This window comes from Cololabis saira, chromosome 18 (assembly GCF_033807715.1).
Source record: "Cololabis saira isolate AMF1-May2022 chromosome 18, fColSai1.1, whole genome shotgun sequence".
In the NCBI taxonomy this organism is placed as follows: Eukaryota; Metazoa; Chordata; class Actinopteri; order Beloniformes; family Belonidae; genus Cololabis; species Cololabis saira.
Window position 1 is genome coordinate 7,890,681 of NC_084604.1, and position 12,544 is coordinate 7,903,224.

Consider the following 12,544-nt stretch of genomic DNA (forward strand, 5'->3'; position numbering starts at 1 on the left):
AAGTCTTCCAAGGTTTTTGTAGTTTGTAGTTTTGTAGTTTAGGCAAGTTGGCTCAGCGCACCTTGACTCGTTTGTAAGAAGGGCTGTTGGAATTACTGAGCAGTGAGGTTCATTTCTCATTGTGAGAAATGCCATGTGTGGTGTGAGAGTGTTTGAACTTCTTGAAATGTGTGAAAACAACTGTGAAACAATTGTCAAATTCACCTTTAATAACAAGAAACAGAAAAAATGGACACTACATCACTTCAGAGCCCTGTTATTTTGTTGGCTATGTCAGCCACCTCTTCGTTTGAACCATCAGCCATTTTCTTGGTTTTTCCTTCTCGTTCAGACTGGATGGTTGGAGTCATGTGATTACACACACACACACACACATACACAAACACACACACACACTGTACACCGTCTTAAAGGGGAATGAAAATAGAATGAGTGCGAGGGCCCGATCATCGGATTTTGAAATATTTTGAAATATTTTTTTAATCCCAAAATGGATAAAAAAATGGGGATCAAAGAAAACATTGTTTTTAATATCAAAGAATCTCATCAAATCAGTTGTTGATCATACTATTTTTCACATCATATATGTTTTTATTACTTAATTTGCAAGTATTTTCATGAATTCCATTTTTCAGTCATTTTTTGTTATCTATTAAGGCCTCCTTGTTAACATGGCAAATGTAAATTGTGTCCTGTGAATGATACAATCTGAATATGCTTTTATAACATCACAGAGTTTTGTTTTTTTCAGATCCCTTTTAGATTTAATAAATTACAGAATTATTTTTTTTCTCTATTTATATAGCATCTATTACAACGGAAGTTGTCTCTATGCACTTTCAAGAGAGCCAGAACATGACCCCTGAGCAATTATTACATAAACCTAATGAGAAAAACCTTAAGCCAAACAGTGGCAAGGAAAAACTTCCCTGCAGGCCAGGATGTCAGCAGGCATCTACCAGACATCCATACAGACAGGTGGAAGCAGCAGTGGGATGATCAGAGGGGGGGACTGCTGGGCAGCATGTAACTCCTGAAGCTCTGGCCTGCAAACATGCACAGAAGAGAAAAGGAGGCGGCAGACCAGCACAACAAACTACAAAAACAGTGGAGAACAATGATGGTTATGAGATACTTGTAATTAATAACTGAGAAAAGAAAAAGAAGGGGGGGTGATGGGCACCGCTCAGTGGATCATGTTGGTGTCCCCCCGAAGCGTAGGTCTATAGCAGCATATCTACCACGAAGCTATGTTTGAGAGAAACGTTTTTAGTCGTGTCCTATTGCTGCAGCTATGATTACTGGCCCTAAACATTTACGAGTAAACCTGCACTCTGAAAACGGAGAACTGTGTTAGGAACATACAGTACTATCAGGTCTTGCAAATATCGCGGAGCTAAGCCATTTTGGGCTTTATACGCAAGTAATAACATTTTGAATTGGATTCTGAATTTTACAGGTAGCCAATGGAGCAAAGCTAACACTAGAGAGACACAGCACTCGCTGCTGCATTTTGGATCAGCTGGAGAATATTCATCAAATAACTTGGACATCCTGCTAATAACACATTACAGTAATCTAGTCTAGAAGATACAAACCTATGAATTAGTTTTTCCACATCACTCTGCGAGTGATTCTGGATTATACTTCCCATGGGCTGCTTGTATAAACTGAACAAGATTGGCCCTAGCACTGAACCCTGCGGGACACCATAGCAGACCCTAGACTGCTCTGAAGACGAGATTCCTGTTTTCACTTCACCTCTATTTTTCAGTTGACATGCATTTTTATGACCTCTACTTTTAACCCCTCATAGATTTTTAATCTTTATTGGACTTAAATTTAGAAGTCTGTCACTCATCTTCAGTTTATGTCACAACATTAATCCATTCATATGCATTACATTTAAAAAAAATCTATTTTTCACCTACCACTTTCCTTTATTTTCTCTGGCAGGACCCCCATCATAGCAGGTGGGCTGTTTGTAATTGACAGGTCCTGGTTCAATCACCTCGGGAAATATGACACCGCCATGGACATCTGGGGTGGGGAGAACTTTGGTGAGTTGCCTCACAAGGTTGAAAAAAACAACACCAGCACACAGTTACCAAGAGTCATCTAATTTATTTTGAAACTCAAATGAAAATAGAACAGATCATCCGCAGACTATATACTGACAGGAGAAAAGGAGCTGTCAGCGAATGTGTTAAATTAAAGGCCCGATATTTAAATTCTATTGTTATTTTTAATGTCACAGTTATGCATGCTTATTTATGCTAATGCTATTATCAAGGAATATAATTAGAAAACTACATTTGACTGAAAATGAACACAAACTACATTTTAACATAACGCCATAAAGATTGGTTCAGGTTGCTTAAACTTCTACTTAAAGCAAATAATATTAAGTTTCTGTGCAATTGCCAAGCACATCAGAACCTCATTTTTGAAATTTTGCATAAGTACAAATCAGACTCATTTTCATGACTTAGTTTAATGCAAATAAATCACGCTGTGCAGTGTTATCAGTACATGTTTGTATAGACTGTAAAAGTACAACCGTTGTTGATAAACAGACACTAAACTTTATCGAGAAAGAAATTAAAATTAATCACTCTTGATGGTGGACAGGCTGACATCTGAAGTTTGGTTTGGTCTCTGGGGGAAACTCCCTCTCCTCTCTTTCTCCCCTGTAAACTCAGACATTAATTTGTGAATTAACACAAAGCTGCTATTCAAATAGTTTTTGAATACTATTTGAACCACAATGAAATTAGTCATGTCTGTCTGTGTTTACAACAGTGACAAGTCATTAAAACATACACAGTGCATTTGAATTGATGCACATCCATGGACATAGGAAGACATCATACATACTTTTTTAGAGGTGGTCAACCTGGTCATAAAATATTCACAGTGGTTCGGCCCACTTATCATTCACTGTGCAGAAAGAAAAGCTACTAATGAGAAACAGCCGATATGCAAATAAACATGAAGCCTAATCATACTTAGGCCTGAATTTGTTACGTCTTGTAATGTTCATGGGTGTCATAGGACTTCGTTGTTTAGTTTAGGGATGCACTGATCCAATATTAGGATCAATTATTGATCCAGATATTGACAGAATATGTGGATCAGTTATCAGAGGATTAAATCGATTAAACAAATGTTCACTTTAAAGGAGCCGTCTGTAAGAAATGGCCAAAACTGGTACTGCAGTCACTTTCAAAATACTGTTGAGCGGCGTGTACCTTCCCCCTCCTCCCCCCGACCAGAGATTGCCAGGTAGGCTGCAGAATGCAGCAGGAACGTAGGCTGCCATGGCTGCCATAATTAGAGCCGAGCTGGCAACCCGGATGCCGAAACAATACTGACTTGGTGATTGGGAGATAGGTGGAGGGTGGAGCTTCAGAAACAATACTAACTTCGTGATTGGGAGATAGGTGGAGGGTGGAGCTTCAGAAACAATACTGACTTGGTGATTGGGAGATAGGTGGAGGGTGGAGCTTCAGGCCAAAACAAAAAATGACAACATAAACATCAGTTGAGGGCTGCAACTCCTCTTTTTAAACTGGAATATCCTGGCTTGAGTGCTGTTGTCAGTGACATAAGTATTTGAAATGAACATGATTTTTAAATGTCTGTTGACATATCGGGGTAATTTTATGATTCGTTTTATTATTGCTCTTACATACAGCTCCTTTAAGTTTGTTGTTGATGTATGACATATATACTGTTTCTATGCAGGCTCAGTTTCAGCTGTTACATTATACACAGAACGAATTAGAATCAGTTCATTACATTTTTATCTGTGTTATTGTGTTATTTAATCTGGGAAGAAATGTTGCAGTGAAGATCATTAAGTCTACAATCATATCAGATTGATATCTGTCATCAAACAACATGCAAATCTCAGCCATCAGTATTGATATAAAAACTGAAGAAGTTGAAATGGTGCATTGCTACTTTTCTTATCAGATATCAGATGGAAGAGTACAAATGAGTGTGGAAGAATCATTTTAACCTAAGATGTGGCCAGATGACTGTCTGGGGTATCTGTTGACGGCTAGGAATATGAATGAATTTGTGATTACTGATTACTCAAGTTAATGTCAACTAATGTCAATATATTTGTTAAAGCAATTCAATTGTGACTTGATTTAAAAGAAACAAAGTAAATATATGCAATATAAAGAACAAAACATGAAGTGTCTTATATTGTGTAATTCCTGGAATCTTGCACAACAAAACAAATGACTTGCATTCTGAAAGAGCGACTCAAATGAATGCATAAGCAAAAGAAAATTACTAACAAGGCGCAGTGGCGCATTGTTTGCGCCACTGCGCGTTGTTATTAAATACCAGCTGCAATTCTTTAACTCTGCAGCAGTGTTTACCACAAACCAAGAGAAAACAAATAAAGTTACCCAATTCCTGACTCTTTTGGAGAAAGCAAAAACCATTTTATAACTGCATAACACAACTTGTTTGGACCAGATAATGTGACCTATGCCACTGTAATAGCGACCATGCATATAACATTGCAGGGAACTGCGTGTGTCTATGGTTTGTGCAGAGATCTCGTTTCGTGTGTGGCAGTGTGGCGGCAGTCTGGAGATCCTGCCCTGCAGCCGAGTGGGTCACGTCTTCAGGAAGAAACACCCATATCTCTTCCCGGAAGGCAATGCCAACACATACATAAAGTAAGGGTCTAAAGATGTTCAGTCCTTTAATGCATATCATTTCTAAATCAGAATAATTTGAGATTATTAAAAAAAACTGTGATTACTTATAGTTATTTTTCTTTACATGATCATATAAACAGGGTTCAGATGTTCATGTAAATTTCTTTACATCTGAACCCGAGTGGTGTTTTGTTGTTGGACTTCTGTGCGAGTCACAGTTTGTCCATCACGAACACCATGTTCAGGCATAAGGGTGTCCATCAGTGCACGTGGCACCAGGACACCCTAGGCCGGAGGTCAATGATCGACTTTGTTGTCGTTTCATCTGACCTTCGGCCGCATGTCTTGGACACTCGGGTGAAGAGAGGGGCTGAGCTGTCAACTGATCACCACCTGGTGGTGAGTTGGATGCGCTGGCGGAGGAGGAGGTTGGACAGACCGGGCAGACCCAAACGGATTGTGAGGGTCTGTTGGGAACGTCTGGCTGAGCCCTCTGTCAGGGACATCTTCAACTCCCACCTCCGGGAGAGCTTCTCTCGGATCCCGGGGGAGGCGGGGGACATTGAGTCCGAGTGGACCATGTTCTCTGCCTCCATTGTCAACGCGGCGGCTCGAAGCTGCGGACGCAAGGTCTCTGGTGCCTGTCGTGGCGGCAATCCTAGAACCCGGTGGTGGACACCGGAAGTACAGGATGCCGTCAGACTGAAGAAGGAGTCCTACCGGGCTATGTTGGCCGGTGGGACTCCTGACGCAGTAGATAGGTACCGGCAGGCCAAGCGGGCCGCGGCTCGGGCAGTCTTGGAGGCAAAAACTCGGGTCTGGGAGGAGTTCGGGGAGGCCATGGAGGAGGACTTTCGGTCGGCCTCGAGGAAATTCTGGAGGACCGTTCGGCGCCTCAGAAGGGGGAAGCAGTACTCTGCCGGCACCATTTATGGCGCTGGTGGGGAGCTGTTGACCTCGACTGGGGACATTGTCGGACGGTGGAAGGAATACTTTGAGGATCTCCTTAACCCGACTGACATGCCTTCCACTGAGGAAGCAGAGGGTTGGGGCTCTGAGGCGTGCTCATCCATCACCCAAGCCGAGGTCACCGAGGTGGTTCGTAAGCTCCTCGGTGGCCGGGCACCGGGGGTGGATGAGATTCGCCCTGAGTACCTCAAGTCTCTGGATGTCGTAGGGCTGTCTTGGCTGACACGCCTCTGCGACATTGCATGGAGGAAGGGGACAGTACCGCTGGGGTGGCAAACCGGGGTGGTGGTCCCTCTGTTTAAAAAGGGGAACCGGAGAGTGTGTTCCAACTACAGGGGGATCACACTTCTCAGCCTCCCGGGGAAAGTCTACGCCAGGGTACTGGAGAGGAGATTACGGCCGATAGTCGAACCTCGGATTCAGGAGGAACAATGCGGTTTTCGTCCCGGTCGTGGAACACTGGACCAGCTCTATACCCTCCGCAGGGTGCTCGAGGGTTCATGGGAATTTGCCCAACCAGTCTACATGTGTTTTGTGGATCTGGAGAAGGCATTTGACCGTGTCCCTCGTGCCATTCTGTGGGGGGTGCTGAGGTAGTATGGAGTCCGGGGCCCTCAACTAAGGGCTGTCCGGTCTCTGTATGATCGAAGCAGGAGTCTGGTTCGCATTGCCAGCAGTAAGTCAGACTTGTTCCCGGTGCATGTTGGACTCCGGCAGGGCTGCCCTTTGTCACCGGTCCTGTTCATAATTTTTATGAACAGGATTTTCTAGGCGCAGCCAGGGGCCGGAGAGGATCCGGTTTGGGAACCTCAGGATTTCATCTCTGCTTTTTGCAGATGATGTTGTCCTGTTGGCTTCATCAGACCGGGACCTCCAGCATGTGCTGGGGCGGTTTGCGGCCGAGTGCGACGCGGCAGGGATGAGAATCAGCACCTCCAAGACCGAGGCCATGGTTCTCGACCGGAAAAGGGTGGCATGCCTTCTCCGGGTGGGTGGAGAAGTCCTGCCTCAGGTGGAGGAGTTCAAGTATCTCGGGATCTTGTTCACGAGTGAGGGAACAATGGAGCGTGAGATTGACAGGCGGATCGGTGCAGCGTCCGCAGTAATGCGGTCGATGTACTGGACCGTCGTGGTGAAGAGGGAGCTGAGTCGAAAGGCGAAGCTCTCGATTTACCGGTCAATCTACGCCCCTACCCTCACCTATGGTCATGAACTTTGGGTAGTGACCGAAAGGACAAGATCGCGGATACAAGCGGCCGAGATGAGTTTCCTCCGCAGGGTGGCTGGACGCTCCCTTAGAGATAGGGTGAGGAGTTCGGTCACCCGGGAGGAGCTCGGAGTCGAGCCGCTGCTCCTCCACATTGAGAGGAGTCAGCTGAGGTGGCTTGGGCATCTGTACCGGATGCCTCCTGGACGCCTCCCTAGGGAGGTGTTCCAGGCATGTCCCACCGGGAGGAGACCCCGGGGAAGACCCAGGACACGCTGGAGAGACTATGTCTCTCGGCTGGCCTGGGAACGCCTCGGACTACCCCCGGAAGAGCTGGAGGAGGTGTCTGGGGTGAGGGAAGTCTGGGCATCCCTGCTGAGGCTGCTGCCCCCGCGACCCGGTAACGGATAAAGCGGGAGAAGATGAGTGAGTGAGTGAGTGAGATGATCATATAAACCAAAGGTATTACATTTTTTCCCTTCTCAACCTAAAATATATCCATTTTATGCATTTCATGTCAGCAAAACATTTCAAAAATATGAAATAGAATAGAACTGTTACTTTAGTGCCAGCAATGAATCGATATACAGTATATACATACATGTGTGTATATACATGTATATAAAGCTGCGTTGTACTGGAGGTCGATGAGAACTAACTGCGGCAGGGTTCTTGCCGTGACGCAGGTGTGGGGCATGCAATGTGGGAGGCTGGGGAGGGAGGGGAACAGGGGGTGGGGGCAGACTTGGGGTTTGGGCGAGTTCATGGTTCATGGTCACTACTAAACCCCAGCCCTGGTGTTTCCCGGCCTGCTAAAACTGCACAGCAAACAGCATTTGGTAGCCTTGGGTCCAAACTTTGAATGATAAAAACACAAGCCAGAAAACTGCTGGGGACCAGAAGAGTGTTGCAGACGAGAAGTGGTTGCAGCAATGAGTGTGGAGTCATACCGCGTCACAGGAGCTGTGCGGTCTGCGTGGGAAAAAGACAGTCAGGCAGATCTGTGTCCATAGCCTCCATGCTGTAGGTGCTGCTTCTATAGTTAGTGAGTGTTTTGATCCCTTGCCCCATACTGCGCATGTTATTTTGCAGGTAGAAGCTTTCAAGCATTTGGGAGTGTGCCTTCTTTGCAGCTCTGATGGACCTCAGCACTTAACATCGGGCCTGCCTATATTCCTCGCTGTCACCTGCATTGAAAGCCTCCTGCCTTTTCTTGATTTTAGTGTCAGTGTTAAACTAAACCAGGGCTTCTGATTTGGAAAGACATGGACAGTTTTTGAGGGCACCCAATAGGGGCCTTTCTGTGTGAAGTGTGCACGTTTTTCCAGTGCATACGCGGGTTTCCTGTATATGTGGATTTTGTGTATCACCTGGGGAGAACTGGCTCCAGCAGACCCCAGTGACCCTGAATAGGAAAACATTTGTATTGATAACAGATCGATGGATTCACAAATGTGAATGCCTTGGAGCTTCATTAGCGTAAATTGTATTTTGTTCCTTGTCTCTTTCAAACAGCTCAAAAAGAGACACTAATAGTCCCGGTCTTTTAACAGGAATTGTGTGTTCAGAAAAAAATCTGAACTGATTCTGATGCAATAAATTACTAGATATTAAATGTAAAAGTATAGAATCAGGACTCACCTAAGATACAGTTCATTTTATAAAAATAGACTGGCAGACTGATGTAAAGTCTGTATTTGTATTGAAATACCTTCTGGGAAAAATAAAAAACTGAAGTTAAAGATAAGTACATAGATGACGTCACTCCTTTAAACAAATTTGATTATAGATTTTAGTATTTTAGTACTTTATAAAGTGTGTGTATATATTTTGACTTTTGTCAAGGCAGCTTCTGTTTGAGAAGGAAAACGATTGCTTGTATTGGAACCGCAAAGGCTTGATGTTTGTGATCAACAGCATCCCCCCAAACAATGCTGCTATTGTCTGCTGATCTGTTGCACTGGTGGTTAATGAGAAGGATCCCTTTGTGTTGTATTCACAATTATGAATGTGCTCAATAACCAGAGCTGCTCAATAATTTGATTGCAAGGGTAATACTGTTCTTTCTGTTACGGCTCCTGCTTCTCTGCCTGCACCATCCCCCAGTCACCCCTCCCCCACTGCTGAGAGATCTGCCTGTAGCAGGAACATCTCTGCACAAGCTGGACCCAATCTACGTACCCGTCGTTAACGAGCTCACAGGACAGCACGGCACAGCTGCAGCCAATCCTCCCATCATCACCACTGCCTATAAGAGCCGGTTCAGCAGTCTACTCTTCGCCAGATCTTCCCATAACTTCTTGTGACCCGGACCTGCTGTGTTGTTTCCTGTTGGAGTACTTTTTGTTGTTTTTTTTCAGTTCGGATACCAGCCCTCCTTGTGGCTGCCCTTCAGTTTTTCTCACTCTTTGGCAAATAAAGCCTTAAAGACATTAACCCCTTCTCTGCCTCCTGTGTGGTTGCGTTTGGTTCTCAACATTACCGGGTCATAACAGAAGATCTAGCATGAATGAACCAGCAACCACGAGAGCCAATCAGCGGAGCTATCCTCCACCCGCACTCTCCGCGCTCTCCGGCTCCAGGGGCGCTGTTGGCGGATCACACCCAGCAGCTTACCAACGCAGCAACCATGGTACAGACCCTGAGGGAGGAGCAGGAGAATCAGTCTGGTCAGCTTCAACAGCTCCTGCAGCAGCAAGCTGCACTCACCGCCCAGATGAACACCCTGTCGTTGCAGCTCGCTGGGCGCTGCTGTTCCACCTGATGCTGCACCAGCCCCTGCCATCATGACGCCCCCCCAGGCCCCACCTCTCGCTGCCATACCTGCTCGGGAACCACCTCTGTCGAACCCAGCCCTCCAGCCCAGCATGTTTTCCTCTGATTCAGCCCGCGTGGCCTACATCACCACTCATACCACCGGGAATGCCCTTCGATGGGTACAATCCTACCTGAGCTCCAACCCAGCCATGAAGCACAACTACGGCGTGTTTGAGGAGAAGTTCGGGCGGGTGTTCGACCACCCGACTGCTGGACAGGATGCAGGCTCCCAGCTGCTCAACATTAAGCAGGGAACCCGCACTGTTTCAAACTATGCCATTGATTTTCGGACTCTCGCTGCCAGCATCGGGTGGGAGGACTCGGTTCTGCGCTGCATATTCGGAGGTGGGCTCTCGGAAGCTATGAAGGACGAGCTGGTGAGAGACAGGCCTTCCACACTAAATGCTCTCATCACCCTGGCTACAGATGTTGACCAAGGTCTCTGTGAGCGTCGAGGAGTCAGAGCATTGCAGCACCAGGACTCCTCTCGCTCTCCTCGTTCTGAGGCTGGTCAGTGCTCAGGTCCAACTCGTTCTCCCGATGTGGCATCATCCAACACCACCATGGGAGTAGAGCCTATGGAGGTGGGAAGAACCCGTCTGACTGCTGCTGAGAAGGAGAATCGGAGGAGACGTGGACTCTGCCTATTCCGTGGTCAGGAGGGCCACACCAGAGACGGCTGTCCCAAACTGGCAAAGAGACTAGGCTCATCGGAGACCTGGGGATTTCAGGTGAGCTGAATGGCAGGGAGAAACACTCACCGTAGACGCCCTTATTGATTCAGGTGCTGATGATAGTTTCATTGCCAGCCAGGCCCGTATTCCTCTGTCCAACCTAAAAGCCCCCGTACCTGCTTTTGCACTGGACGGGAATGACATTGGCCCCATCACCCATCGTATGCATCCCCTCACACTGAGGTTTTCGGGGAACCATGTGGAAGAGATGCGCTTTTTTGTGTTGAAGTCACCTGTCACTCATTTTAGGCCGGCCCTGGTTGGCGCTGCATGTTCCTCATGTGGATTACAGGACTGGTCGCATCATCAGCTGGAGCACCTCCTGTTACGCCCGCTGTCTCCGCGCCGCCCAGAGTCCCTCCAGTCCCGCACCGCCTCCACCTGTTCCACCGGACCTGTCCACGGTTCCTGCCGCCTACCACAACCTGGGTGAGGCATTCAGCAAGGATCGGCCCCGTTTTCTGCCTCCCCATCGGCCATTCGACCTTGCCATTTAGCTCCTTTCTGGCTCGCCTCTTCCAGCTAGCCGGCTCTATAGTCTGTCCCTACCAGAGAAGTCAACCATGGAGAAGTACATCAACGAATGCTTGGCAGCGGGTCTTATCCGCCCTTCTCAGTCCCCGGTGGCAGCAGGGTTCTTCTTTGTTAAGAAGAAGGGGGAGATCTTCGGCCCTGCATCGATTTCCGGGGGCTCAACAACATCACTGTGAAGAACAAGTACCCTCTTCCCCTCCTCAGCTCCAACTTTGAGCCCCTCCAGGGGGCCACCATCTTCACGAAGTTGGATCTTCGGAACGCCTACCATCTTGTTCGGATACGGGAGGGGGATGAGTGGAAGACTGCCTTCAAGACTCCCAGAGGCTACTACGAGTATCTTGTCATGCCCTTTGGCCTCACCAACGCCCTTGCTGCGTTCCAGGCCATGATGAACAATGTACTCAGGGACATGCTGGACCTCTTCGTAGTGGTTTACCTGGACGGCATCTTGATTTTCTCCAGGAGTCTCGAGGAGCACGTTCGTCAGGTCATCCAGCGGCTCCTTGAAAACCGGCTCTTCATTAAGGCAGAGAAGTGCACCTTTCATGCCCACTCTGTGGAGTTTCTGGGATTCTTTGTCGAGGGTGGACAGACGCTGCATGATCCCAGGAAGATTCAGGCAGTCGTGGAGTGGCCCCAACCTGGAGGGGGCCAACTATCCCACAACAGTCTGGTCAGATCACAAGAACCTCACCTACATCAGGGCGGCCAGACGATTGAACTCCCGGCAGGCGCGCTGGGCATTGTTCCTGGGCCGGTTCAACTTTACTCTGACTTACCGGCCAGGTTCCATGAACACCAAAGCTGATGCCCTGTCGCGGATCCATTCGGCTGGGGAGGCCCTGGAGAACCCGGACACCATCCTCCCAGCCTCCCAGGTGATTGGCATGATAACCCACAACATCGAGGCGGTGGTCCCAAAGCACTCAGCCAGATCTCAAGACTGGACCTCCCAACCGCCTCTATGGGAGGTCCAGTGCGGACCCAGGTTCTCCAGTGGGGTCATGCCACCCGGGAATTCACCGGACTCTACTGTTCCTTCGTCGGCGTTTCTGGTGGCCAACAATGACAGCTGATGTCCGGGAGTTGTCTGCTTGCACAGTCTGCGCCCGAAGCAAGGTCCCCCTGCTGGTCTCCTGCGTCCTCTACCTATTCCGGGTGGCCCTTGGTCACATATCGCAGTGGACTTCGTCACTGGTCTGCCGCCCTCACAAGGAAACACGGTCATCCTCACGGTGGTAGACCGATTCTCCAAAGCGGTGCACCTGGTAGCTCTCCCCAAACTCCCCTTTTCAGCAGAGACAGTCGAGCTCCTCATGCAGCACATTTACCGTCTCCATGGGTTTCCCGGGCTCTCATCATGGATCCAGGGCTCCTGCGAGACTTCTATCAGGCCCATCCCGACGCGCCGGGCAGGTCGCCAGGTGGCTCCCGTCGGAGGGGGGGTCCTGTTACGGTCCTCTGCCTGCACCATCTCCCAGTCACCCCTCCCCCACTGCTGAGAGGTCTGCCTCTAGCAGGAACACCTCTGCACAAGCTGGACCCAATCTACGTCCCCGTCGTTAACGAGCTCACAGGACAGCATGGCACAGCTC

The 12,544-nt window shown here is 48.0% G+C and overlaps 1 protein-coding gene across 1 annotated transcript in view; it reads left to right on the forward strand.

Annotated features, from left to right (window-relative positions):
- The window catches only part of galnt14 (UDP-N-acetyl-alpha-D-galactosamine:polypeptide N-acetylgalactosaminyltransferase 14 (GalNAc-T14)), a 277,326-nt gene that overhangs the window by 230,156 nt on the left and 34,626 nt on the right, over positions 1 to 12,544 (forward strand). The window contains exons 9-10 of the mRNA XM_061707516.1: positions 1,957 to 2,060; positions 4,577 to 4,703. Of these exons, the coding sequence (XP_061563500.1) occupies positions 1,957 to 2,060; positions 4,577 to 4,703 (231 nt within the window). The remainder of the gene's footprint in view (positions 1 to 1,956; positions 2,061 to 4,576; positions 4,704 to 12,544) is intronic.